This window comes from Sminthopsis crassicaudata, chromosome 4 (genome assembly GCF_048593235.1).
Source record: "Sminthopsis crassicaudata isolate SCR6 chromosome 4, ASM4859323v1, whole genome shotgun sequence".
Classification (NCBI taxonomy): Eukaryota; Metazoa; Chordata; class Mammalia; order Dasyuromorphia; family Dasyuridae; genus Sminthopsis; species Sminthopsis crassicaudata.
In genome coordinates, this window is record NC_133620.1 from 193,195,295 (window position 1) to 193,222,343 (window position 27,049).

At 37.1% G+C, this 27,049-nt stretch overlaps 1 protein-coding gene across 1 annotated transcript; it reads right to left on the reverse strand.

Annotated features, from left to right (window-relative positions):
• Positions 1-332: 332 nt before the first annotated feature.
• Positions 333-25,202, reverse strand: MFSD4B (major facilitator superfamily domain containing 4B). Its single transcript, XM_074264695.1, has 6 exons — positions 25,071-25,202; positions 24,408-24,681; positions 23,809-24,290; positions 15,139-15,307; positions 4,821-4,937; positions 333-2,261 (listed from the first exon to the last, which is right to left on the reverse strand). Exons 1-6 carry the CDS (start codon positions 25,200-25,202, stop codon positions 1,012-1,014), a joined length of 2,424 nt encoding a protein of 807 aa, XP_074120796.1. The 3' UTR covers positions 333-1,011.
• Between the last annotated feature and the right edge of the window lie 1,847 nt (positions 25,203-27,049).

Sequence of the window (27,049 nt, forward strand, 5' to 3'; positions counted from 1 at the left end):
TAATAAGTCTTTGGAAGGGTCCTTTCTTATTGGTCTTAACTACTAATGTAGGAATACTAAGCTATTTTTTAAATACAAACATTTAGATATGCAAATTCTCCCTTCAAATTCAAAGAAAAATAATTAGCATAGAAAAATAAATTACTGATTTTCAATAGCTTTTTAAAAAAATATAACTGTCAACAGTATAAACTTCCTGACAGCTGAGTTATAGGATGTCCTCATTAGACAACTCAAAGTATTAAACAATAAAATATGTGAAATTTTCAAGCCACTAAATTCGTTATTAAAAGTACAGTCTTAAAATGATTTGTCATTTCTCTCTTCTCTTCTTTCCACTACTCCTTAAGGTCCTTATTGACAACTTGCACAACTAAAATTAATGTATAATAGTCTTTTGGAGAATATCTCATTACCATACAAAGAATTTTAGACTTTGGTGATCAAAATCAAATACTCTCATTTTTATAAGTAAAAAAACTAAGAATGAGAGAAATTAAGTGATTTAGGCAAGATCATGGAGCTAATTTGTTACAACATAGAAAAAATACCATAGAATAGAAATATTCTATGGAATATATATGTCCAGGTTAAGAAATTTTTTGAGACAAAAAAGTTGATTCTTTCGCAAAGTTTTATCAACTCATACTGATTAGAGTTGGCTATTTACCAATTCTACCAATAGTTTCCTGAATTTTGGTAATTATGCTTCTCTTCGATCACTTTTAAATGACTCATGCTAGTAAGAAATTTCTTAAATATTTGTGCCTACTTAGCATATTCTGCATGGAGGAGGTTACTTTACAGTAAAATACCTGACCATACTTGACCTTCTTTCATTGTCAAAGACTCTAGGCTGACATGACACACCAGAATTTTTCATTTGTTGTAATCAGAGCTAGAAGTACCAAGCCCTAAAATGTATTTGAAAATGTTAATGATCTATTCTGATCTGCCTCCTTAAAGTCAACAGTTGTTACAGCAAATCAACAACTAATTTGTCTTTTACTTTTAGTCATTTTTTTCCCTGTCAAGGCTGAGAGGCTTCACAGTGGAGTTGTCATGAACAACCAAAGAAGAACTAAATGGTACGTTATTTGACAATAACTGTTTAGAGAGTTCTGTGGGAGATTCGCTCAAAATTTTTCTGGATGTCTTTATTACTGAATTTCTCATTGTACTGTTCATTTCAATCATTTCAAAGTCGACTTTGTTCCATTCTTCTTCAGTATCCTCTTCTCTGTAATCATCTTCGTCGTCATCATTACATCCTGAGGGAGCCAGGAGAGCTTTCTGGTCTTCACTCTTCCTGCTTTCCTGAATCTTACTATCAAGAGACACTGTGGCCAGCTTGTACATGATAGGAAACAAAACTCCTGTTGCAATAGCTGACCCCAGTGAAACATACAGAACCCCAGGAAGATGGGGGTACTTTCCTTGGAGAGAGCCAACCACCACAGGAATGACCATTTCTCCCAGGGCAGCACCAATTACAAACATAGCAGCATATTTGCCTTTAATGGTCATATACTGTTCAATCCAGGAAATGCCACTAGGAAATGTGGTGGCCATTGAAGCCCCGTACATCACAGTAGCCACCCAAAGACAAATATGGTTCTTATCAAAAATCACGAGAACCAGAGAGGAAAGCAAGCTGCCCACATTGCTCAGTATGAGCATGGTCCCAGGCTGCAGACACGAGGCAAAAATGATCGCCATTCCCCTGCAGGTCGCGAACGACCCCCAGAAGGCAGAGTTCAAGCCTGCTCCCTGGCTTTCACTCATGCCGGCGTGAAGTGTTGCAAAAGAGAAAACATAAGAACCATAGGTGACCTCTGCTCCTACGTAAAAAAAGAAGAATATAAAAAGGAGACCAATAAGAACATTCTGGTATTTCGCAGTTCGAGATCTCTCAGTAGCTGCTTTTGTTTTCTCTTGATTTGGAATTTTTTGGAAAAATAAAACAACAAAGAAGAAAAACATTATCAAGATATAAGTTCCTATAATAGCATAAGTCCACAGCAAACTCTCATTAGCAGGTACTCCAAAGATGGCACCTAAGTCGGCTGCAGGGGACTGCGGGAGTTCCGAGTAGTTTGCCACGCCAGCTATCCCATGGTGGTCAGAGAGCACAGTGCTGCCCAAGGCCAACTTGGCCAGCAAGGGGGCCAAAAAGGCCCCCAAGGCAAAAGTAAAGTGCAGGGCTTGTAGATGGGGAGCTGCTTCACCCCTCCATATATTCAGGATGAGGACATTGCCACCTACAAATAATAAAAAGAAATACATTTCTGTGTTAACAATTTGACATGCCGCTGGTCTCTTCAAAGTCAATGTAGTAATTCTCTTCAGAAGAGGTTTAAGTATAAACTATAATTTTCTAAGCCAAGAGGAAGGCAGGGAGCCAGTCTGGGAGACAGGAAGATCTGGGTTTGCATCCCATCTCTGATATATGCATGCTAGGTGCTCCTGGATGTCTCTCTGAGACTTTTAAGTTGCAGAAGAGTTGCTAATACGCCTTGCTAGAGGGTGTTTCCCCATTTGGGATTCATAATGCTGGTGACATCATAAGTCAAGATTCACCTCTTGTCCTTACATCCCAAAAGGCTAACCAAATGCTGCTAAGGGAGCAGGCAGATGGTGCAGCAGTGTTTTGACAGAGCACCAGTCCTGCAGTCTGGAGGACCTGAGTCAAATCTGGCCTCAGACACTTAACACTTCCTAGATGTGTGACCCTGGGCAAGTCACTTAATCCCAACTACCTTATCCCTCCCACAAAAAAAAGAAAAAAAGAAAGAAAGCTAAATGCTACTAACCCACTTTCAAAACTCAGGAAAATCTGATACTTATGAAGCACTTTTGTATCATTTAAGTTTTAAAAATTAATTCTGCAGATATAGTGAACAGCGCTATTTTACTCAATGAACCTAATCATAAAAAGTTATGTTCTCTCTCTTTTTTTTGAATAGTACTTTATTTTCCCAAATACATGAAGAGATAATTTTCAGCATTCACCTTTGCAAAATCTTGTGTTAATGCCATATTCTCTATAAAGAATTAAAATGTTCAAGTGACTCAAATGACAACGAAGGGACAGAAAGTGGGAATAAGTATTCTGAAATGTGTAAATAACAACTGGTTCACAACAAGTGTATAAAAGACATCATCAAGCACATGTATAATCAGAAAAGGATGTGGAAGGGTCAAGGAGTAAGACACAGGGAAGCAGAAGGACAGCCCTTAGAGAGGTACTAATAATATTCTATCAAACATTCAAAGGCTCAGTCCAAGAACTGCAAAGACTGAAAAGGCCCTACAGTACTAAAAACATCCACCTAATGGGATCATATCACAGAAGTGACAAACTGTGCTTCAAAATAAAACTTACTATTCAGTTTTAAATCATCAGATAACATTAAAGTTAGTAAAATTTCTGTGAAGATATAGCACTAGATACCTATTTAAGGCAACATGTACACACCAAGTGCAGCACAAGGTTTTCAGTACACAAGCACCTGCAGATGCCTGCTAAGCTCTTTTTTAGGACCTATCAGGACCTGCTAACACCTGCAACTACACAAAGGTCAGGTGATGCAAACAGATAGTCTCTAACTCTTTACAGATGTGCAGACAAACTACCCAACAAATTGAGCTAAAAGCCCCAAGTCTTTATTCCCACATCCTCAGCCACTACAGCAAAGTAGGGGAGAGGGAGAAACACAAGAAGCTACAGTATGGATGGAAGGGGGGGTGAAATGAAAAGATTGTTTTACATGTATGTACATGCACACACATGTAAGGCAGTGAAAAGTTAAACGACCTGTCCAGGATCACACATACAACAACTCAGGTCTTTCTGACTCCAAAACTGACTACTTGGGGAAAAAAATTAGATTTACTGTTTTGGCCAGTCTGAAAGATAGTAAATTACTCAACAGCTGCCAATCTCATTTGTTTCCTCACTGGTGGATCTCTATGCTGATGAAATCCTATATTCAACCTGTTCTTTTCCTAAATTTTTGTGTCTGTATATGTACATCTGAATAAATACATGTATGTATATTACATATATATTTTTACAAACATACAAAATTAAATAGCAAAGGGTTTAATAGGTATCAAAGAGGTCAGATAATTAGAGAATGATTTAGCAGAAGAACATAAGAATCTTGAAGAAAAAGAAAAAAATGAAAAAAACAAAGGCGGGGCAAGGAACAGGTTTTAATTTAGCTCTAATTACCTTTGCATTCATTCCAATGCTTACCTTGAGCATAATAGGCAAATTAATTAGTACTAGTAAATACCCACTGAATTTAATCTACTTACTCAGACTCTAGATCCAAATGTGGATTAGGTTTTAAACAATCACTCTGTATAAGTAAAAATTGCCATTCTGTTATGTGAACAACGTAATTAGTTAAAGTTAGTCAAATCTTCCTCTCTAGGAGATCCTAATAACCACATACTGTTTATGAAGCAGAGTAGTCACAAGTCACAACAGTAGGCCCCCATACCCAAACTTACAATTATTATTAAATAAGAAGAACTTAACAAATATTATACTATTAATTACATCATATAATATTTTATGTAATTATATTATATGCCATTACAGAATTATAAATTTACTACAATAAATTTATAATTTAGTAAATATAGTAAATAAGAACAACAGCCATCCCAGGACCAAGTGTCAGATGGGAGAGTTTAACTGGTTGACAAGTTAAAAAACAGAATCTGTTCTATTGTTTTCTAAAAGAAGCTATCTTCGCTTTCCTTCCTCCTCTCCTCCACCCAAGAATGATAGCAGAATATTCACTTACCTGTGTCTAAAATTCCAGTGGAAATTCCAAAGACTGTCATCATAACAACCAGTAATATTGCTTTCTTGCAAAAGGGGACAAGATAGAGACCAATAGATGTCCCCAGCATTGATATTCCTGAGAAAAAGGTAAAAATTAGGTACAAAATACAAATTCATGGGTCATCATTATCATAAAAACATTCTCTTCTAAAATGATTAAAATTAGATCAAAATAAACTGGTTGAGGATGAAGACTATCTATTCTTCAACACAAAGTCAGCCATGGGAAATCAGAAAATCTGCCTTAGTGAAATAAAGAAATAAGGAAATTTCAGTTTTCAACAGACTTTTTGTAAAAGTCTTTGCCTTTGAGTTGAAGCCTTTGGAGTGACTGCCGAGTACACATTAAAAAATATTTATTAACATACTGGGAAAGGACTTCCGGCCAAGATGGCGGCGTGGAGGCAGACAGCTGCTTGAGCTCCTCGTTTTCTCTCAGAACTTACTTCATGACAAGCCTCTGACTTAATGCTTGACCCAGAAAGAAATCCACAAATTATCACCAAGAGAAGACATCCTTGAAAGTCGCCAGAAAAGGTCTGTGTTTGTTTGGGGGAGGGTCAATCAGACTGGGCGCAGACTGAGGGCAGACAGCCAGAGCAAGACAGGCAGCTCACACAGCTCAGACCCGAGGGGGAGGGGTGTGATCTCTGCCGTTTCTGTGAAAGGGCTTTTGCCCCAGTGTGGATGCTCCGTCTTGGCAGCAAGCCAGGAGCGGTGGAGAGGGTGTAAACACTGGAGGTGAAGATTAAAACCCCAGAAAGCCAACGTCTCTCAGAACCCGGCCGCCCCCAACCCCCACCTGGACTGACTCAGTGCGTTCTCGGAGCCTCAGAGCACAGACTCAGTACAGTCATCGCTGTTCTGTTAGTGGCTCTCTGCTGCCCTACCCCCAGTCTGTAGAGGAAGCCCATTAATACCATCCAGCCCCATCCCCCGCAAAACAGACCAATTGTTTCTCTTGTCAGTTTGTTTTCTTTGATTCCTGCTCTGACAAAATGAACAAAAAATTCAAAAGGGCTCTAACCATTGACAGCTTCTGTGTGGAGAGGGAGCAGACTTCAAATGCTGAGGAGACTAGGAACAGACTGTCCCCAGATGTATCCCCTGGGAGGGATATAAGCTGCTCCTCAATACAAAAGAACCTCATAGAGGAAATCAGAAGGGCTCTCACAAGAGAGCTGGAAGAGAAATGGGAAAAGGAAAGGGAAGCTTGGCAAGAGAGCCTGGAGAAGTCATCCCATGCATTCAAAGACAGAGTGGATAAAGAAATCAAATCATTGAGAAACAAGATTAGTGAGCTGGAAAAGGTAAACAACTCCAAGGAAAACAGGATTAGTGAGCTGGAAAAGGTAAACAACTCCAAGGAAAACAGGATTAGAGAGCTGGAAAAAGAAATCAGCTCTCTAAAAAATAAAATGGATAAAATGGAAAAAAATTCCATAGAAGATAAAAACTCAATTGGACAATTACAAAGAGATATAAAAAAAGTGAGTGAAGAAAATACATCATTGAAAATTAGACTGGAACAAGTAGAAATGAATGACTCAAGGAGAAATCAAGAGGTAGTCAAGCAAAACCAGAGAAATGAAACAATTGAAAAGACTGTCAAGTACCTTACCAGAAAGACAACAGACCTGGAAAACAGATCCAGGAGAGACAATTTGAGAATAATCGGACTCCCTGAAAAATGGGAGGAAAAAAAAAGCTTGGACACCATTTTCGAGGAAATTATCAAAGAGAACTGCCCAGACGTTTTGGAAACAGAGGGTAAAATAGACATTGAGAAAATTCATCGATCACCTACTGAAAGGGACCCTAAAATCAAAACGCCAAGAAATATAGTGGCCAAGTTCAAGAACCATCAGACAAAGGAAAAGATATTGGAAGCTGCTAGAAAAAAAACAATTCAGATATAGAGGATCCACAATAAGGATAACACAGGATCTAGCAGCGTCCACATTAAAAGAACGCAGGGCCTGGAACATGATATTCCGAAAGGCTAAGGAACTTGCTATGCAGCCAAGAATAACTTACCCAGCAAGAATGAGCATCGTTTTCCAGGGAAGAAGATGGACATTTAACGAAATAAATGAATTCCATCTATTTTTGATGAAAAAACCAGACCTACATAAAAGGTTTGATCTTCAAATACAGAACTCAAGAGACTTCTAAAAAAGGTAAAAAGAAATCTTGAGAACTATACTTCTGTCAAAAAAAATATGTAAAGAACATATGTACAATTTGTCTTAGAAACTAGAGGTGGAAAGGAGATTATATCATAAAAAAGTATAAAGTGGTGGTACTACATCTCATGAAGAGGCAAAGGTAACCTATTATATCTGAGAGAAAGAAAGGAGGGAGATGAACATAGCGTGTATCAATAGACATATTCGATTTATGGTGAAACTTCTTCCACTTCATTGAAAAGTGAGAGGGAAGGAGTAAGCTAAGGGGAAGGGAATACAGTAATTTTGAGGAAAAGGGGTAAAATAAGGGGAGGATCTTTAAGGTGGGGGAGGGATCCTAAAAAGGGAGGGCTGTGAAAAGCAAGTGGTGTTTACCAGTTGAATACTGGATAGGAGGGTAAAAGGGAAGGAAAGGGGAAAAGCATAAGCAGGGGTTAATAGGATGGCAAGCAATATAGAATTAGTCCTTCTAACCATAAATGTGAATGGGGCAAACTGCCTCATAAAGAGGAAGCAGTTAGCAGACTGGATTAAAAGTCAGAATCCTACTATATGTTGTTTACAGGAAACACACCTGAAACAGGATGAGACATTCAAACTAAAAGTAAAAGGGTGGAGCAGAATCTATTATGCTTCAGGCAAAACCAAAAAAGCAGGAGTAGCCATCCTCATCTCAGATCAAGCAAAAACAAAAATTGATCTAATTAAAAGAGATAAGGAAGGGCATTATATCCTGCTAAAGGGAAGCATCAATAGTGAAGCAGTATCAATATTAAACATGTATGCACCAAGTGGTGCAGCATCTAAATTCTTAAAAGAGAAATTAAGAGAGCTGCAAGAGGAAATAGATAGCAAAACTATAATAGTGGGAGATCTCAACCTTGCACTATCAGAATTAGATAAATCAAACCACAAAATAAATAAGAAAGAAGTCAAAGAGGTAAATAGAATACTAGAAAAGTTTGATATGATAGATCTTTGGCGAAAGCTAAATGGAAACAGAAAGGAATATACTTTCTTCTCAGCAGTTCATGGAACCTATACAAAAATTGATCATATACTAGGGCATAAAAACCTCAAAATCAAATGCAGTAAGGCAGAAATAGTAAATGCATCCTTTTCAGACCATAATGCAATCAAAATAACATTTAATAAAAAGCCAGGGGAAAATAGACCAAAAAATAATTGGAAACTAAATAATCTTATACTAAAGAATGATTGGGTAAAACAGCAAATCATAGACATAATTAATAACTTCACCCAAGAAAATGACAATAATGAGACATCATACCAAAATGTGTGGGATACAGCCAAAGCAGTAATTAGGGGAAGTTTTATATCTCTACAGGCCTACCTGCATAAAATAGAGAAAGAGAGGGCCAACGAATTGGGTTTACAACTAAAATTGCTAGAAAAGGAACAAATTAAAAACCCCCAGACAAACACAAAACTTGAAATTCAAAAAATAAAAGGTGAGATTAATAAAATTGAAAGTAAAAAAACTATTGAATTAATTAATAAAACTAAGAGTTGGTTTTATGAAAAAACCAACAAAATAGACAAACCCTTAGTAAACCTGATTAAAAAAAGGAAAGAGAAAAAGCAAATTGATAGTCTTGAAAATGAAAAGGGTGAACTCACCACTAACGAAGAGGAAATTAGAACAATAGTTAGGAGCTACTTTGCTAAACTTTATGCCGATAAATTCGATAACTTAAATGAAATGGAAGAATACCTTCAAAAATATAGCTTGCCCAGATTAACAGAGGAAGAAGTAAGTAGTCTAAATAGTCCCATCTCAGAAAAAGAAATAGACCAAGGTATTAACCAACTTCCTAAGAAAAAGTCCCCAGGACCAGATGGATTTACAGGTGAATTCTACCAAACATTTAAAGAACAACTAACTCCAATGCTATGTAAACTATTTGAAAAAATAGGGATTGAAGGAGTCCTACCAAATTCCTTCTATGACACAGACATGGTACTGATACCTAAACCAGGTAGATCGAAAACTGAGAAAGAAAACTATAGACCAATTTCCTTAATGAATATTGATGCTAAAATCTTAAATAAGATATTAGCAAATAGACTTCAGAAAATCATCCCCAGGATAATACACTATGACCAAGTGGGATTTATACCAGGAATGCAGGGCTAATTTAATATTAGGAAAACTATTAGTATAATTGACCATATTAATAATCAAATTAATAAAAACCATATGATCATCTCAATAGATGCAGAAAAGGCATTTGATAAAATCCAACATCCATTCCTACTAAAAACGCTTGAGAGTATAGGAATAAATGGACTATTCCTTAAAATAATAAGGAGCATATATTTAAAACCTTCAGTAAACATCATATGTAATGGTGATAAACTAGAACCTTTCCCTGTAAGATCAGGAGTGAAACAAGGTTGCCCACTATCACCATTACTATTCAATATAGTACTAGAAACTCTAGCCTTGGCAATAAGAGCCGAGAAAGAGATCCAAGGAATTAGAGTAGGAAATGAAGAAATCAAATTGTCACTTTTCGCAGATGACATGATGGTATACTTAGAGAACCCCAAAGACTCTGCTAAAAAGCTATTAGAAATAATTCAGAATTTTAGTAAAGTCGCAGGATACAAAATAAATCCACATAAATCCTCAGGATTTTTATACATTACCAACACAATCCAACAGCAAGAGATACAAAGAGAAATTCCATTCAAAATAACAGTCGATAGTATCAAATATTTGGGAATATATCTACCAAAGGAGAGTCAGGGATTATATGAGCAAAATTACAAAACACTTGCCACAAAAATAAAGTCAGATTTAAATAATTGGAAAGACATTCAGTGCTCTTGGATAGGCCGAGCGAATATAATAAAGATGACAATACTCCCCAAACTAATCTATTTATTTAGTGCTATACCAATCAGACTCCCAAGAAACTATTTTAATGACCTAGAAAAAATAACAACAAAATTCATATGGAAGAATAAAAGGTCGAGAATTGCAAGGGAACTAATGAAAAAAAAGTCAGAGGAAGGTGGTCTAGGTGTACCTGATTTGGAGCTGTGTTATAAAGCAACAGTCACCAAAACCATTTGGTATTGGCTAAGAAATAGACTAGTTGATCAGTGGCATAGGTTAGGTTCACAGGGCAAGATAGTGAATAAAAATAGCAATCTAATCTTTGACAAACCCAAAGATCCCAAATTTTGGGATAAGAATTCATTATTTGACAAAAACTGCTGGGAAAACTGGAAATTAGTATGGCAGAAACTAGGCATGGACCCACATTTAATACCACATACTAAGATTAGATCAAAATGGGTCCAAGATTTAGGCATAAAGAACGAAATCATAAATAAATTGGAGGAACATGGGATAGTTTACCTCTCAGACTTGTGGAGGAGGAAGGAGTTTGTGTCCAAGGGAGAACTAGAGACCATTATTGATCACAAAATAGAACATTTTGATTACACCAAATTAAAAAGTTTCTGCACAAACAAAACTAATGCAAACAAGATTAGAAGGGAAGTAACAAATTGGGAAAAAATTTTTACAGTTAAAGGTTCTGATAAAGGCCTCATCTCCAAAATATACAGAGAATTGACTTTAATTTATAAGAAATCAAGCCATTCTCCAATTGATAAATGGTCAAAGGATATGAACAGACAATTTTCAGATGATGAAATTAAAACTATTTCCACTCATATGAAAGAGTGTTCCAAATCACTATTGATCAGAGAAATGCAAATTAAGACAACTCTGAGGTATCATTACACACCTGTCAGATTGGCTAAGATGACAGGAACAAATAATGATGAATGTTGGAGGGGCTGTGGGAAAACTGGGACACTGATGCATTGTTGGTGTTGTGAAAGAATCCAACCATTCTGGAGAGCAATCTGGAATTATGCCCAAAAAGTTATCAAAATGTGCATACCCTTTGACCCAGCCATACTACTACTGGGCTTATACCCCAAGGAACTACTAGAGAAGGGAAAGGGTCCTGTATGTGCCAAAATGTTTGTGGCAGCCCTTTTCATAGTGGCTAGAAGCTGGAAGATGAATGGATGTCCATCAATTGGAGAATGGTTGGGTAAACTATGGTATATGAATGTTATGGAATATTATTGTTCTATAAGAAATGACCAACAGGAGGAATACAGAGAGGCTTGGAGAGACTTACATCAACTGAAGCTGAGTGAAACGAGCAGAACCAGAAGATCATTATACACTTCAACAATGATACTGTACGAGGATGTATGCTAATGGAAGTGGATTTCTTCAACATAGAGAAGAGCTAATCCAATTCCAATTGATTAATGATGGACAGAACCAGCTACATCCAGAAAAGGAACACTGGGAAATGAATGTAAACTGTTATTTTTACCTTCTGAATCCAATTCTTCCTGTGCAACAAAAAATTCGGTTCTACACACATATATTGTATCTAAATTATACTGTAATATATTTAACATATATAAGACTGCTTGCCATCTGGGGGAGGGGGTTGGGGGAGGAAGGGAAAGAATCTGAATAGAAGTAAGTGCAAGGGATAATGTTGTAAAAAATTACCCATGCATATGTACTGTCAAAAAATGTTATAATTATAAAATAAAATAAAAAATTAAAAAAAAAAAAACATACTGGGAAAGATAACTAAGTCAGTGGCACTACTGAATTTAGCAAGATGAGGAATGAAATTCTTTTTTCTTACTATTACCTGGTGGGATTCAAATGAAACTCCAGACAGCTATTTCAAAAGTTTTCCCTTATTCAGGACACCAGCTCCCGTTGTTTACGAATTGAGAAAATAAGTATTATCAATTGTCCCAAAATTTGGACCACAGATTTATCAACAGAAAGACAAAAGCTTCTCATAAACTTATACTGAACAAGTCTGGTGAACCCACAGAATCACAGATTTAGAGCTAGAAGAAACCTTCCTTACAGGTCCTTCTTTTGGTCATTGCTGTTGTTTGATCTTTGTTCTTAAAGAGGACTCATGACATCAGGGAGATAAGACTGATTCAGATTAAAAGTCCTTCTGGTCCAAAAGTGTCAAACTAACTGAGAAATGTTGAACGAAATCGATAAAAATACAACATGGATGTTATTAAGTAGTTTTCTAAATCAATATGCAGCCAGCAAGGACTCATTTCTATTTGTTTGATATTTCTGATCTATTACAATCCTGCTTCCATTTTATCAATGAGAAAATTGAGGTCTAGAGAAGTTCTAATTGATCTAATCGATCACACATGCTATAAAGGAAACCAAGAATACTAAAATATAGCTATCAAATTACTACAAAAAAAAATTACTACATGGTGCCAAGAAATAAACATAATTGTGGCACAGCAGGTCTGCTGAGAATAGGATACAGTAGGATTATCATCTCTCTCTATTCCTGGAGCTATGCTCATTAATGAAGTTCAAGACTCCATTTGCTTTTTTTTGGAGCCTGGCCTATCTTTTTCATTATTGCCATTTCACTGTGCCTCCTCCATCTTGTACTCATTTTTGTTCCTAAAAAACATTTACCTTTAAACCTTAATAAATGTATTTTGTTAGATACAGTCTAATTTTCTGGCCAATCAAGATTCTTTGGGATTCTGATTTGGTCATCCAATGTATTAGTTATCTCCCTTCCAGCTTGGTATGCTAAACAGCACAGGACCCAAGATAGATCCCTAGGGAACTGCCCCACGAGAGATCTTGCCTTTGAACCCTTAACAATTATTCTTTAGGGAGGGTCCTCAGTCCTGAATACATCTGACTAGAGTTTCTCTAATCTAGATCTTTCCGTTTCTCCTATAATAAAAATATGAGATACTTCATCGAAAGCTTTGCTAAAGCCTAGATAAATCATATCTACAGCATTCCTTTACTTATTTTAGTAATCCTGACAAAAAAGGAAATGAGGTTAATCAGGATATGTTTGGTTCTTGATGAACATGCAGTGTAATCACCATTTCCTTATCTCTTTAGGTATCCATTCTCTGATTTTCCAAGGAATCAGCTAAGCTCACTTGCTGACAGTTCTATTAACATTCATACCTCTTGATTCATAATTCAGCATAAGTGGTTATCTTCATTAAAATTGCACTTCTTAATCTTCATAGGTCATAAAATATAAAATCATCCAAATACATATACTTCTATTGTTTATAATCATACTGCATGTGATAGAGCTTTATAGTAATATAGTAGAATAAAGAAAGGAAATTTCAGGATTTCTTTTTTAATCCATTCAATCCTTTTTTTCATTCAGTCTTAATATCCTTTTTTTTTTCCTGGAAAAATCAATCAAATGTACTAAAGGAAGGGCAGTGAATTCTACCACCCCTAACGAAAGTTACTGTAAAAGTCACAAGAATTAGACTTTAAATAACACTGGAGACAGTTTAGGATTACAGGATCCAACCTAAAAAGGTCACCTAGTTCAACCTCCATTATTATTTATCATGAGGAAACTAAGTTCCAAAAAGGTGAAGTGATCTGCTCATCCAGGGTCTGTCAAGAATAAACTTGGGCATAAAAGCACCATAGCAGAATGGACAATGGAAGATAATGTACTAATTTCTTAAAGGTATCACTTTTATTGACTTCAACTAATCTAGACACTAGAAGTCACTTCTGTGGGAAAATTATTACTTTTAAATTAATTTTAGTTAAAAAAATTTAAATAGGATTTTGACTTTCAAATATTTTCATCTGTTAGAAAAGTCTCTTACCTTCAACAAAATGAATTTCTATTTTGTTCTGTTAAATTCAATAAATAATACCTCATGATTTGAATGCAGATTTATAAATTAAAAGGTTTCACCACAGATTTCAAAGGTGAGGAAGAGAGGTCTGATATAAAAACTATGAAAAATTTCTTAATTGTCACATGCAATATCATGGAAGAGAAGTCAACACACACCCATTCAGCCTTCATCACAGCTAGATGCTTGAGTCCCCAGATACAATCTATTGCTGCTGACCCAGTCCTGTGGTCCCAGAGTCAGAATCTCCTTTAGATCTAGAGTAATCTCCCCATATCAACCATGACCCAATATAGGATGTTTAGTCTGAAAACTTACAGAGAACAAGATAGCTACCTCTTAATTCTTGAATGGTTATCAAATCAAAAATGAATTAAAACTTGCTCTGCTTAGTCCCGAGAGATAGAACTAGGAATAATAGGTAAATGTTGTAGAGAATCAGATTTTATCTTGATAAAAGAAAAAACTTTCTAACAACCAAAATTGTTCAGAAATGTAACAGATGGGGGCAGCTAGGTGGCGCAGTGGATAGAGCACCAGCCTTGAATTCAGGAGGACCGGAGTTCAAATGTGGTCTCAGACACTTAACACTTCCTAGCTGTGTGACCCTGGGCAAGTCACTTAACCCCAGACTCAGGAAAAAAAAAAAATGTAACAGACTACCATAGCAGGTATTTGTAGATGAAAATATATCAAGAAACCTGGATAGAAATTTGTTATGAATATTGCAAAACCAAATCATATTCCAGTATGACTTGCACTAAATTACATCTGAGATCCTTTCTGATTCTAAGAATCATATAGTCCTGATTTAAAAGACTGAATTCCACATGATAACCTGGGGTAAAAATGAGTTTCTGAGTAGATATAAAGATCCAGGACACTTTCTAGAGGTGACCCATCTCCTCACAGAATAAAACTTAGCTTTCCATCTTTGGAGCAGAATGTGGAAAATTCAGTTAACTGTTGGAATCATACAAACTACTCACTAACTGCTAAGTAAAATATATGAACAAAATCTTAATACAATACAAACATATACACAGATAGCTATTAATTCCTGTTAAAATTAACTTTCATATTTTTCCATTAGATCTATTGTTTCACTAATAAAGGAAACTCCAAATGAGAAAACTGCCTCTACCAATGGAGTTCAACATCCTGCTAAGCAATTTATAGTATTAGTTAGTTGTTTAAGGCACTAGGAGTTTAAATATTCAGGGTTGCACAGTCTGATTGTGTCAAAAGCTGAGCCTCAACATTAATACAAATTTATTCAAAAGTCAAAAGATAACTTAAGATAACTCTACTTACCCAAAATTAAATTGTAATTCACAGCATCAAAGAGACATCCACCAATCACAGAACCACCTAGATACCCACATGCACGGCCCACAAAAATATAAGAAATATCACTGATGTTGCGGTTCACATTTACAGCCAAGTCTTGAAATGTAGGTCCTACTATAGCAACACTCAGACCCTAAGGATTTAAAAAAACAAAACACAAACATAAATCATTAAATCATTATTAAATCATTAAATTATTTAAATTATTATTAAATCATTAAATTAATATGTACACTTCTGTGGTCTGAACAATAATCATTTTTGTGTCAAAAGTTAAGTGGCTACTTGACTCTACTCTTTCTATGTGAACTGTTAGGATGCCCTCTTTGGACTACTTGTGAATCCCATTTATGAGATCCTACAATTTTCCTGTTATCCAACCATAATATGCATATGGATGATGTCCATTAAATTAGTATATCAGAACATAAATTTGAATGAATAAATAACAAAGCATTTCCTGAGCACTTACAACATTACATTCAAAGCACCATGTGAGTCTTGGGTATACAAAGAGAAATTGTTAATTAATTAAATTTGAATTAAGTTAAATTGATAATTGTTCTTGAGGGAACTCACATTCTAATGTGGTAGACAACACATATGGATTTGAACCATAAGTTAGATAAGTAGGCCCAGTATTTCTTAAGGGAGAATGGCAAAGCAAATTCATCTGCTTAAAACATCATTTCTTTTTTCAAAATTTATTTTTTTCCTGAATTTAATAAGCACCCAAAACCCCCAAAACCCAAACATTTCCATATGCATAAAACAAAAAAAAATTACCATACTTAAAATTGAAAATTTTAGTATAAAGTTTCCTTTTCTTTCTTTCTAAGCGTATTATTCAACCTTTAGCTTTCAAAGGTGTCTGGTTCATATGCTTTTTTATGTTACTTCTATTTTTGAAATTAAAAAAAAAAAAGACAATAACCGGCCTTCTTTCTTTTCTTTTTTTGCTAATTTGTCTCTACCTATTATCACCACTCCATTTCCCCCAGGAAAAAAAAAAAAAAAGATAACAATATACAAATTCAATCAATTTAATTCCCACACTGCCTGAATCCAAAAATGCATGTTTCAATCTGTATCCTGGGTCTATCGACTATCAAGAGAGGCTTCTTTCCTCTGAAATCATGATAATCATTGTATTAATCAGAGTTTTCAAGTTTTTCAAAGTTGTTTTTCTTCATAATGTTGTTATTACATATTCTTCTGGCTCTGAGCACTTCACCTTGTATTAGTTAAAGTCTTCCCAGGTTTCTTTGTCCTTTTTGCTATTTATATCATAACAACATTCTATTATGTTCATATTCCACAATTTGTCCCAACAGATAATTGATTCTTGAATTTACATTTCTTTGCTACTACAAAAAGATCTGGTCCATTTTTGTACATGACTCTTTCTTGTTGCAATATATAAGCCCATAAGATCAAAAGGGCATGTATAATTTAATGTCTTTTACAACATAATTCCAAATTGCTAGACCAATTCACAGCTCTATCAACCTTTAATGTTATTTCCACTGATAACACCTTATCTATTTCTAATGTTGGAACTGCGGAGGACATTGGAGGAGAGAACTTTCTTTTCCATGTCTTTAATACCTATGGCTGCTGAAAAACCTGGTCTACCGCATCTGCTTTTCAGTGAAAGTGAAGGGGGTGGGAATAGCAGCTCCTTCTCTTCAATAGTTGCTTGCTTTAATGATGGTTAAAGGGGTTGGGCTGGAAGCAAGACCAATACACAGGCTATACTGCAATTCTCAGTCTTGAGTCTTGGACTATCTCCACCAGGTTCAAAGGGAAGGGGACAATCAAGTAAGGCGTGGTGGTTTGATTATGTAGCATGAGCTACAATTGTTCCCCACGGTGATGGCTGGACTGGAAAGAGATCCTACTAAGAACCAGGAACACCGAGCCCCAAACCCCTCCCTATCTCTGTACAAGAGACCAAGAAGAGAAAGATCCTGTAATTAGACAGTAAACTGGAGCTAACATAACCTTACCTACTGATGCTTTTACAAGATTTTTTTTTTCTTTTGGATCTCTGAACCCTCCCAAGATATCTTGGTGTTTACTGGCTAAATTTCTTTCTTAGGGACCATGGCTTAAACCAAAGCCATTCTGATTTTTACTGAATGGCCACCAATAGGCCAAGCCCCATTTGGTCATGACTCGGATTCAATGTAAATAGCAATCATTTCTGCTTTGATCAGAAATCCACAGGGTCTTTTCCCTCCCAGATTTACCTAATTAACTAGTTAGGGTTTTTCAGTTTTTTGTTTTTGACTAGGTGAAAGAGAAGATTCCTTGCCTCTGAATGAGTGCAGCCTCAATCAATCTGAGACCTATTGAAGACCCTAGTTTAAAAAGGCCAAGGCATTCAAGGCCATCTCCAGTTGTTCTGATCTATATCTTGTCACTGGACCCAGAAGGCTCTGGAGGGGAAAGTGAGGCAGGTGACCTTGCACAGCCTTCCCTCCCTTAAATCCAATTTACTTGCATGTCATGGCATCACCTTCCTGAAGTCATGGTCTTCTTCAAGAATGAAGGACAAACAACAAAACAAAGTGACAGAGTGGAAAATTCTAAATTGCATTTGGGAAACAATATAGAGCACTTCTTTCCTTTTAAAATTTATTTATTTTTTAAATTATTTTTTTAAGTTCCAAATTCTCTGCCTCCTACTCCTACCCTACCCATTCTGAAGACAAGAAATATATCAATTATATGTGTGAAATCTTGGTAAACATATTTTTACAGGACCCATATTGCAAAAACAAACAAAAAATAAAGGCAAGAAAAATAAAGTGGAAAACAATTGTGTTTCAGTATGCACTAAGGTTCCAACAATTCTTTCTCTTGAAATGAATAACATTTCATCACAAATCTTTCAGTATCATCTTAGATCACTATACTGATTAGAATAATATAAACCACAGTTGATCATGTACAATGTTTTCCTACTTCTGCTCACTTCACTTTGCATCAGTTCATGTCTTTCCAGATTTTTATAAAATTATTCTGCTTATCATTTTTTTTTACAACATAATAGTATTTCATCACAATCATTTACCATAGCTCTTGTCAGCCATTCCTCAATTGATGGACACCATAAAAAGAGTTGCTCTAAGTATTTTTGTACATATGTCTTTTTCCTTTTCTCTGATCTCTTTAGGATACATAGTGGTATAAAGAGTAGGCAATTTTATAGGCCTTTGGGAAAGTTCTAAATTGCTTTCTAGAATAGTTAGATCCATTTATAATCCCAGTAATAGTGCATTTGTTACCTACTTTTTCCATATCTCCTTTTAACATTTGTCATTTTCCTTTTCTGTCATATTAGCCAATTTGTCAAGTGAGTTGGTCCCTCATATTTGTTTTAATTTGTTTCTCTAATCAATAAATAGCACTTTCAAGGTCACCAAATTTCTCCCCAAAACAAGTACTTTTTTGGCACTAATATTTTTCCAGTGAGACTATATAGTTATGAACCATCTTTAGAATCAAAACTGAAAGTCACCCAAAGAACAATAGAGAGACATATAGTGGGCATAATGATTAAGTATTTGAATTACATGCAAGAAGCTAAATAGAAGGGAATATCAAAGTATATGACCAGAAAAAGAAATGAACCTTGAAGTGATTAGAGTAAGAGATAACAATGGATGGCCTGCACAGGTACTCACAAATGTCAATAGAGCCTCCCCCCCCCCAAATACTGCAGAACATTGGGTAAAAATCTTGTGGAGAACTTAAAAGAGTACCACAGATATAGATCATATTGTGAGTGGTGGTTCTCCTTCCTTTCCAAAGGAAAGAAAGACATTCACAAGTGATGTTTTGACTTGAACATGAATTGAAGTGAGGCAGAGTTACACCAAGTCATCAGGCTCTTGAAATACTAGACTTAAAATTGCATTATAAAGCAACAGTCATCAAAACCATTTGATACTGGCTAAGAAAGAGTGGTGGATCTATTCAGGTTAGGTACACAAGATACAGTAGTCAAAGACTATAGTAATCTGATAAACCCAAACACTCTAGTTTCTCAGATAAGAATTCACTATTTGAGGAAAAACTGCTGGGATAACTGGAAAATAGTATGGCAGAAACTAAGCATAGATGAACATCTCACATCTTATACCAAGATAAGGCTGAAATGGTTCATTTTTTAGACATAAAGGGCAATACTATAAGCAAATTACAAGGGCTACTGTCTAACTCTGATTTTGGAGAAGGAAATATTTATAATCAAACAAGAAGTAAAGAATATTATGAAATGCAAAATGGATAATTTTTATTTCATTAAATTAAAAAAGTTCTGCACAAACAAAACCAATGCAGTCAAGATTAGAGGGGAAGCAGAAAGCTGGGAAACAATTTTTACAGGAAGTATTTCTAATAAAAGTCTCATTTCTAAAATATAAAGAATTGAGTCAAATTTATAAGAATACAAATCATACAATAGTCAATGATTATAGTAATCTAGTGTTTGATAAATCCAAAGACCTTAGCTTCTGGGATAAGAACTCACTGTCTGACAAAAATTGCTGGGAACATTGGAAATTAGTATGGCAGAAACTAGGCACTGACCCCACACCTAACACCCTAAACCAAGAAAAGGTGAAAATGGGTTCATGATTTAGACAAAGTGATACTGTAAGCAAATTAGGAGAACAAAGGAGAACAACATCACATTGTTTTTCAGATCTGTGAAGAATGAAGGAATTTGTGGCCAAAGAACTGGGGTACATTATGAAATTCAAAATTTTGATTATATTAAGTTAAAAAGGTATTGTACAAACAAAACTAAGGCAGATAAGATTAGAAGGGAAGCAATAAACTGGGGGAAAAATTTTACATTCATTTCTAAAATAATAGAGAATTGACTCAAATTTATAAGAATTCAAGGCATTCTCCAAATGATAAATGGTCAAAGGATATGAACAGACAATTTTCAGATCAAGAAATTGAAACCATTTCTAGTCAATATGAAAATTGACTAGAATCTGACTAAATCATTATTGATCGGAGAAATACAAATTAAGACAATTCTGAATTCCAAACTAAGACAATTCATACCTCTCAGATTGGCTAAGATGGCAGGAAAAAAAATAACAAATATTGGAGGGGATGTGGGAAAACTGGGTCTCTAATACATTGTTGGTAGAGTTATAAACTGATTCAACTATTCTGGAGAACAATTTTTTAAAGAATCTTTTTATTTTTATTATTATAACTTTTTGTTGACAGAACATACACATGGGTAATTTTTTACAACATAATCCCTTATACTCACTTCTGTTCAACTTTTCCCTCCCCTCCCTCCACCCTCTCCCCTAGATGAGAGGCAGTGTTAAATGTGTTATAGTATATCCTAGATACAATATATGTGTGAAGAACCGAACAGTTCTCTTGTTGCACAAGAAGAATTGGATTCAGAAGGTAAAAATAACCTGGGAAGAAAAACAAAAATGCAAACAGTTTACACTCATTTCCCAGTGTCCCTTTTCTGAGTGTAGCTGATTCTGTCCATCATTGATCAACTGGAACTGAATTAGCTCTTCTCTATGTTGAAGATATCCACTTCCATCAGAATACATCCTCAACAGTATCATTGTTGATGTCCTGCTTCTGCTCATTTCACTCAGCATCAGTTGATGTCTCTCCAGGCCTCTCTGTAATCATCCTGCTGGACATTTCTTACAGAACAATAATATTCCATAACCTTCATATACCACAATTTACCCGCTCATTCTCCATCTGATGGGCATCCATTCATTTTTCAGTTTCTAGCCACTACAACAAGAGCTGCCACAAACATTTTGGCATATACAGGTCCCTTTCCCTTCTTTAGTATTTCCTTGGGATATAAGCCCAGTAGTAGCACTGCTAGATCAAAGGGTATATACATTTTGATAACTTTTGGGGCATAATTCCAGATTGCTCTCCAGAATGGTTGGATTCTTTCACAACTCCACCAACAATGCATCAGTGTCTCTGGAGAACAATTTGATAGTCAAAGTGCTATCAAACTGTGCATACCTGTGATCCAGCAGTGTCTCTGCTGGGCCTGTATACAGAGATCATAAAAGAGGGAAAGGGACCCACATGTGTAAAAATGTTTGTGGCAGCCCTTTATGTAATGGCAAGAGAAAACTGAAAGGATACCCATTAGAGAATGGCTGAATAAATTGTAGAATATGAATGTAATGGAATATTATTGTTCTATAGGAAATGATCAGCAGGAGGATTTCAAAAAGGCCTGGAGAGACTTACATGAACTGATGCTGAATGAAATGAGCAAAACCAGAAGATCATTATACATGGCAACAAGATTATATGATGATCAATTCTGATGGACGTGGTTCTTTTCAACAATGAGATGATTTAGGCTACTTCCAATGATCTTGTGATGAAGAGAGCCATCTGCAGCCAGAGAGAAGGAAAATGATAAATGTTGTAGAAGATGCAAGAAAATTGAGATACTAATACATTACTAATGGAGTTGTGAACTGATCAGAATGATTCAAGAGTAATTTGGAACTGTTCTCAAAAGGCAAACAGTGTACTCTTTGATCTAGCAATACCACTACAAGGTCTGTATCTCAAAGAGAGATCATCAAAGAGAAAAGTTATCTACCCGTACTAAACTTTTTATAGTAGCACTTTTATAGCACCACTATAGTGGTGGCAAAGAACTGGAAAAGGGGGAAATGTCCCCTTTGGAAAGACTTTCATAAGCTGATGCTGAGTGAAATGAGAACCAGAATATTGTACACAGTAACAGCAATATTGTATGATGATCAATTACAATTGACTGACCTAACTCTTATTGGTAATACAAATGATTCAAGAATTCCCAAAGACTCGTGGAAAATGCTCTACACATCCAGAGAAAGAGCTGGTAGTTGGAATGCAGATGGGATAATACTATTTTCATTTTCTTTGGGTTTTTTTTTTCCTTTTTTTTTTCTTTTATTCTGTTTCTTCTTCCACAACATGCCTCAAGTGGACATGTTTTGCAAGACTGTGAATGTATAACCTATATCTTGCTGTCTTGGGGAGAGAGGGAGGGAGGGAAGGGAAATGGGAGAAAGAAAAATTGGAACTCAAAATCTTGTTCAAAAATGGATATTGAAAATTGTCTTTAAATGTAATTGGAAAAAATACTATTTACACAAGTTTTCTTAAAATAACAAATCATTTGTACAAACATCTGTTCTAATACAGTCATTTGGAAGACAATGTGATGCCAGGGAAAGGGCACTGAATTTGGACTTAGGGGGACCATCATGGTTCTACTACTTAATTCTTCTGAGATGCTTGGCAAGTCATGTTTGCGTTCTGAATTTCAGTTTCTGGATCAGACCATTGTGGTCCCTTTCTAATCAATGACCCTATTACAATTATTGCATATCTGTCCTATACAATATGTATCAAACATACGAAATATTGTTCTGGATCACTAGAAGACCATTCTCTAACGGGGGAAAAAACACAATATAATCAAACTGCACATACTTGCTCAGTAATACTATGGGAACGATAACTACACTTACAAAAAAAACCACCCAATTAATCAGCATTAAATATCTATGAAAATAGTTCCTTTGCAAGAAAAGCTTCTAGGAAAAAAAATTAAAAAAAAAACTTCTAAGAAGTAATTTTTATTCCTAAAGAAAAAGTGTCATCAGGGCTGTAGCTAACAGGCATTTTCCAGAGGGAATTCAACAAGTCAGAGCCTTTCAAAAGCGCTGGGCTTCAAAAAGGGATCCAGAAGTAGATCGCCTAATCCAGCTCCTCCATTTTACAGATGAAGAAGGTAAACGGAAGCTTCAGTTGTAGTCTGCCTGAGGTCAAACAGTAAGTAAAGTGGGGATTTGAATCCAAGCCCAGGTCTTCAGCCACTGGAATACACAGCTGATCTTAAATCTAATAACACATACTCTGCCCTGCCTAAAGGTCATCTCAGGCCTAGGCTAACAGTAGCAAGTTCCGAAGGAAGGAGGTCTGACCCAGACCCCGATCCCGATCGCGTGGAGCTGGAAGGGTTTCCAGAGACCATCTAGTCCAACTCCTCTATTTTGCAGAGGCTTTCGCGGCTCAAGGAGAAGAGGCATTTGGAATTATTCTGCGGCTCTAACCAGACACTCCAATAACCACCCGAAGTGGGGGAGCCGGGCAGGTTACCTATGGGTAGCTGAGCTCCCAGCAGGAGCCCCAGGGGATCGGGGCAGGACAGCAGCTAGGGGAAGGATTTGGGGGCAAGGGGTGGAGCTTTAGCGAGCAGGTCCATTTCAGGGCTCGACCCCTGGTTTGGTTACGGTAGGTGCAAAGCACGAGAAATGTTAAGTGTACTCTGGGGTATGGGCATGAAGTACGTGGAACAGAAGGACTCGGAGGGCTCTCTGCTCTCCGTGTGGCCCTGCTCCACTTTTCCCACCTGCGAAATGGGGATGATAAGTGGCCCCGCCTCCAAGGACGGCTGTGGGACCGCAGTGGTTTGTACCCTTTAAGCTCCGCGGGAGCAGCAGTCCCTTCAAGGACGCGGCTGCCCGACGGTCCCCCGAACTTCCCAAGTGCAGGACGCGCTTTAAATCTCTCCTCCCGGCCCCAGGCTCTCACCAGCCCTAGGAAGGCAGCGTACAGCACAAGGGAAGTGAACCAGCGTAGCACGTTACCAGCTCCGCATCTCCCGCCGTCGCCACCGACCACGAGCACCTTGGCGTCCGTCCCCAGCACTTCCCCAGCCTGGAAGGGCCCCGCGGGAAGGAGCCGCTGTGCGGCCGGGGCCGGGGCCCCGCCGCGCTCCAGCTCCAGCTCCTCCAGGTCTGCTGTGCCCCAGAACCGGCCGTACGGATCTAGAGCCTCCGGCTCTAGTCCTAAGGAGCCAAGGGGCGCGGCCGGCCTAGCCCCGCCCCCGCGGCCCCACACGGAGTCTCCGGAGGCGAAGCTGCCTCTCGGCTCCGGGGCTCCATTCCTGGAGGAGCCCAAGGGCCCGCTATCCAGCCCACGCGCTCCCGACCGTGCTCTCGGCGCATGCGCTGACACCAACTCGCTTGCCCGCGCAGCTTCACTACCCCTCCCTGCGGAAAGATCGTAGAGTTCTTAGAGACGTCGGGTGTCGCTCTTCTGTTGTCACGTAGGGGCCCTGTACACAGAACAGCTACGGATTCTGGCTTCCCCCGACATTTAAGACTGCTTCCTTCCTAGGTCAAACATGCCGTCTTGTTTTGTTTGTGTGTGAAGGGCCAGGGCCGTAACTGGGAGGTGGGAGAAAGAAGGACGTGGGCTCACGGAGACCGCAGCCTGGGCCCCGAGATCCTGAGGGGAAAGAAGAGACCGGAAGTTCTTGGCCACTTCCTCTCCTCTTCTCCCTCCAGTTCCTTTAGGGCCCCAGGGTCGAGGCCCAGACCCTTTCTCTAGACAATTCGATAGGCACTTCAATGAATTCCTCGCTTGAGCAGTGAAAAAGGGCAGTGAATTTGGAGTCTTGGCCTAGTAAGGAAGGGAGTCACCGGACCGCTGTTGAAATTATGCCTTTCCTCCTTGACGCCCCTTTAAGACCTTGAGCTAAGACCTTTGAACTGTCTTCTATTAAAGGGGAGGCTTGGACTCCTCGACCTTTGACTTTTCTTCCCGGTCTAGTGATCATTAAATTCAATCAACAGTGATTAAGTCTGTAATAAATGGTGAGAGATTATTCTCTGTTCTGTTCTGTTTCCATAGAGGTTGTGACTTGACTATAAAGAAAAGAAATCGGAGGGGGTCACATCAGTGATAGCGTTAGGGGAAGTAGCCTGTAGTCAGTCACAAGAGTTTATTCAGGCACAAAGTCGGGATGAAGGGAAGGGTTAAAACACCTGTTACAGTATCGGGAAGCTGACCTTAAAGTTTCTGCAAAGGGGCTCAGGCCTAAAAGCAGCTGGATCAAGGACACAGCCAAAGGTTTTTGCAGGCCTTCTTGCTCGATAACTTTTATACATAGCACCTGGCTTCATTAATAGAACAGGGGACATACTTCTATTTGAAGGAAACATACACAGATTTTATCAGAAAGACTGTCAGAAGGGAACTGACCAATCTGTCTGCTGAAGGGAGGGACTGCATCACATATTAAAGCTCTTCTCTATTTTGTAGTTATTCTTCCTTTTCCTAAAAAAGAGCAGAGCCCACTTCTGACTAGAAACTCCCACGTCCTTTGGGTGATTCTTCTTTTTTAAATATAAAGCTTTTTATTTTCAAAACACATGCATAGCTTCCAACATTCTCCCTTGCAAAACCTTGCGTTCTACTTTTTTTTTCTTCCTCCCACCAGATGGCAAGTAATCCAATATATGTTAAACATGTGCAATTCTTCTAAACATGTTTCTATAATTACCATGCTACATAAGAAAAATCAGACTAAAAAGGGAAAAAATGAGAAAGAAAACAAAGTGCAAGCAAACAATAACAAGAAAGGGAAAATACAATGTTGTGATCCACACTTGATCCCTACAATCCTTTCTCTGGGTGCAGATGGCTTTTTAAAAATATATATATAGCTTTTTATTTCTAAAATATATACATGATTTTTTTAAAACATTCATTCCTGCAAAACCCCCTGTTCCAATTTTTTTCTGAGAGGTATGCCTAAATCATGAACCTATTTCCATCTTATCTTGGTAGAGGGTGTTAGGTATGGGTCCATGCCTAGTTTCTGCCATAATAGCTTCCAATTTTCTCAGTAGTTTATTTGTCAAATAGTGAGCTCTTATTCCAAAACCTAGGGTCTTTGGGTTTGTCAAACACTAGATTACTATACTCATTGACTATTTTGTTCTGTAAATCTAATCTATTCCACTGATCAACTACTCTTATTTCTTAACCAGTACCAAATGGTTTTGGTGATGAATGTGAATATAGTTTTAGGTCTGGCACAGCTAAGCCACCTTCATTTGCATTTTGTTTCATTAATTTCCTTGAAATTCTTGACCTTTTGTTCTTCCAGATGAATTTTGTTATTTTTTCTAACTCTGTGAAAGAATTTCTTAGGAGTTTGATTGGTATGTCACTGAATAAATAGATTAATTTAGGTAATAGTGTCATTTTCATTACATTAGTTGAGCCTACCCATGAGCATTTAATATTTTTTCAAGAGATTAGATCTGACTTTATTTGTGTGGAAAGTGTTTTGTAATTGTGTTCATATAGTTGTTGATATTGTCTTAGCAGATAGACTCCCAAATATTTTATAATATCTACAATTATTTTTATGCTACCTTTCAGCAGGATATAGTTTCCTTCCTTATCTCTTTTAACTAGATCTACTTCTGCTTTTGCTTGATCTGAGATAAGGATGGCTACCCCTGCTTTTTTGGCTTTACCTGAAGCATAATAGATTCTGCTCCAACCTTTTACCTTTACTCTATATGTATCTCCCTGCTTTAAGTGTGTTTCCTGTAAACAACATATTGTATCTACAATTATTTTAAATGGAATTTCTCTTTGTGTCTCTTGCTGCTGGACTTTGTTGGTAATATATAAAAATGCTGATGACTTATGTGGATTTCTTTTGTATCCTACACTTTTGCTAGTTATCATTGTTCCTATTAGTTTTTTTAATTAATTCTCTAAGTATACCATCATATCATCTTCAAAAAGTAATAATTTGGTTTCCTTCTTATCTGTTCTAATTCTTTTAATTTCTTTTTCTTCTCTTATTGCTAAAGCTAACATTTCTAATACAACATTGAATAGTAATTGTAATAGTGGGCAACCTTGTTTCACCTCTGATCTTACTGGGAATGGTTTTAGTTTGTCCCCATTACATCTTATGCTTGCTAATGGTTTTTAAAAATGCTAAGGAAAAATTTTTTTAGATGTT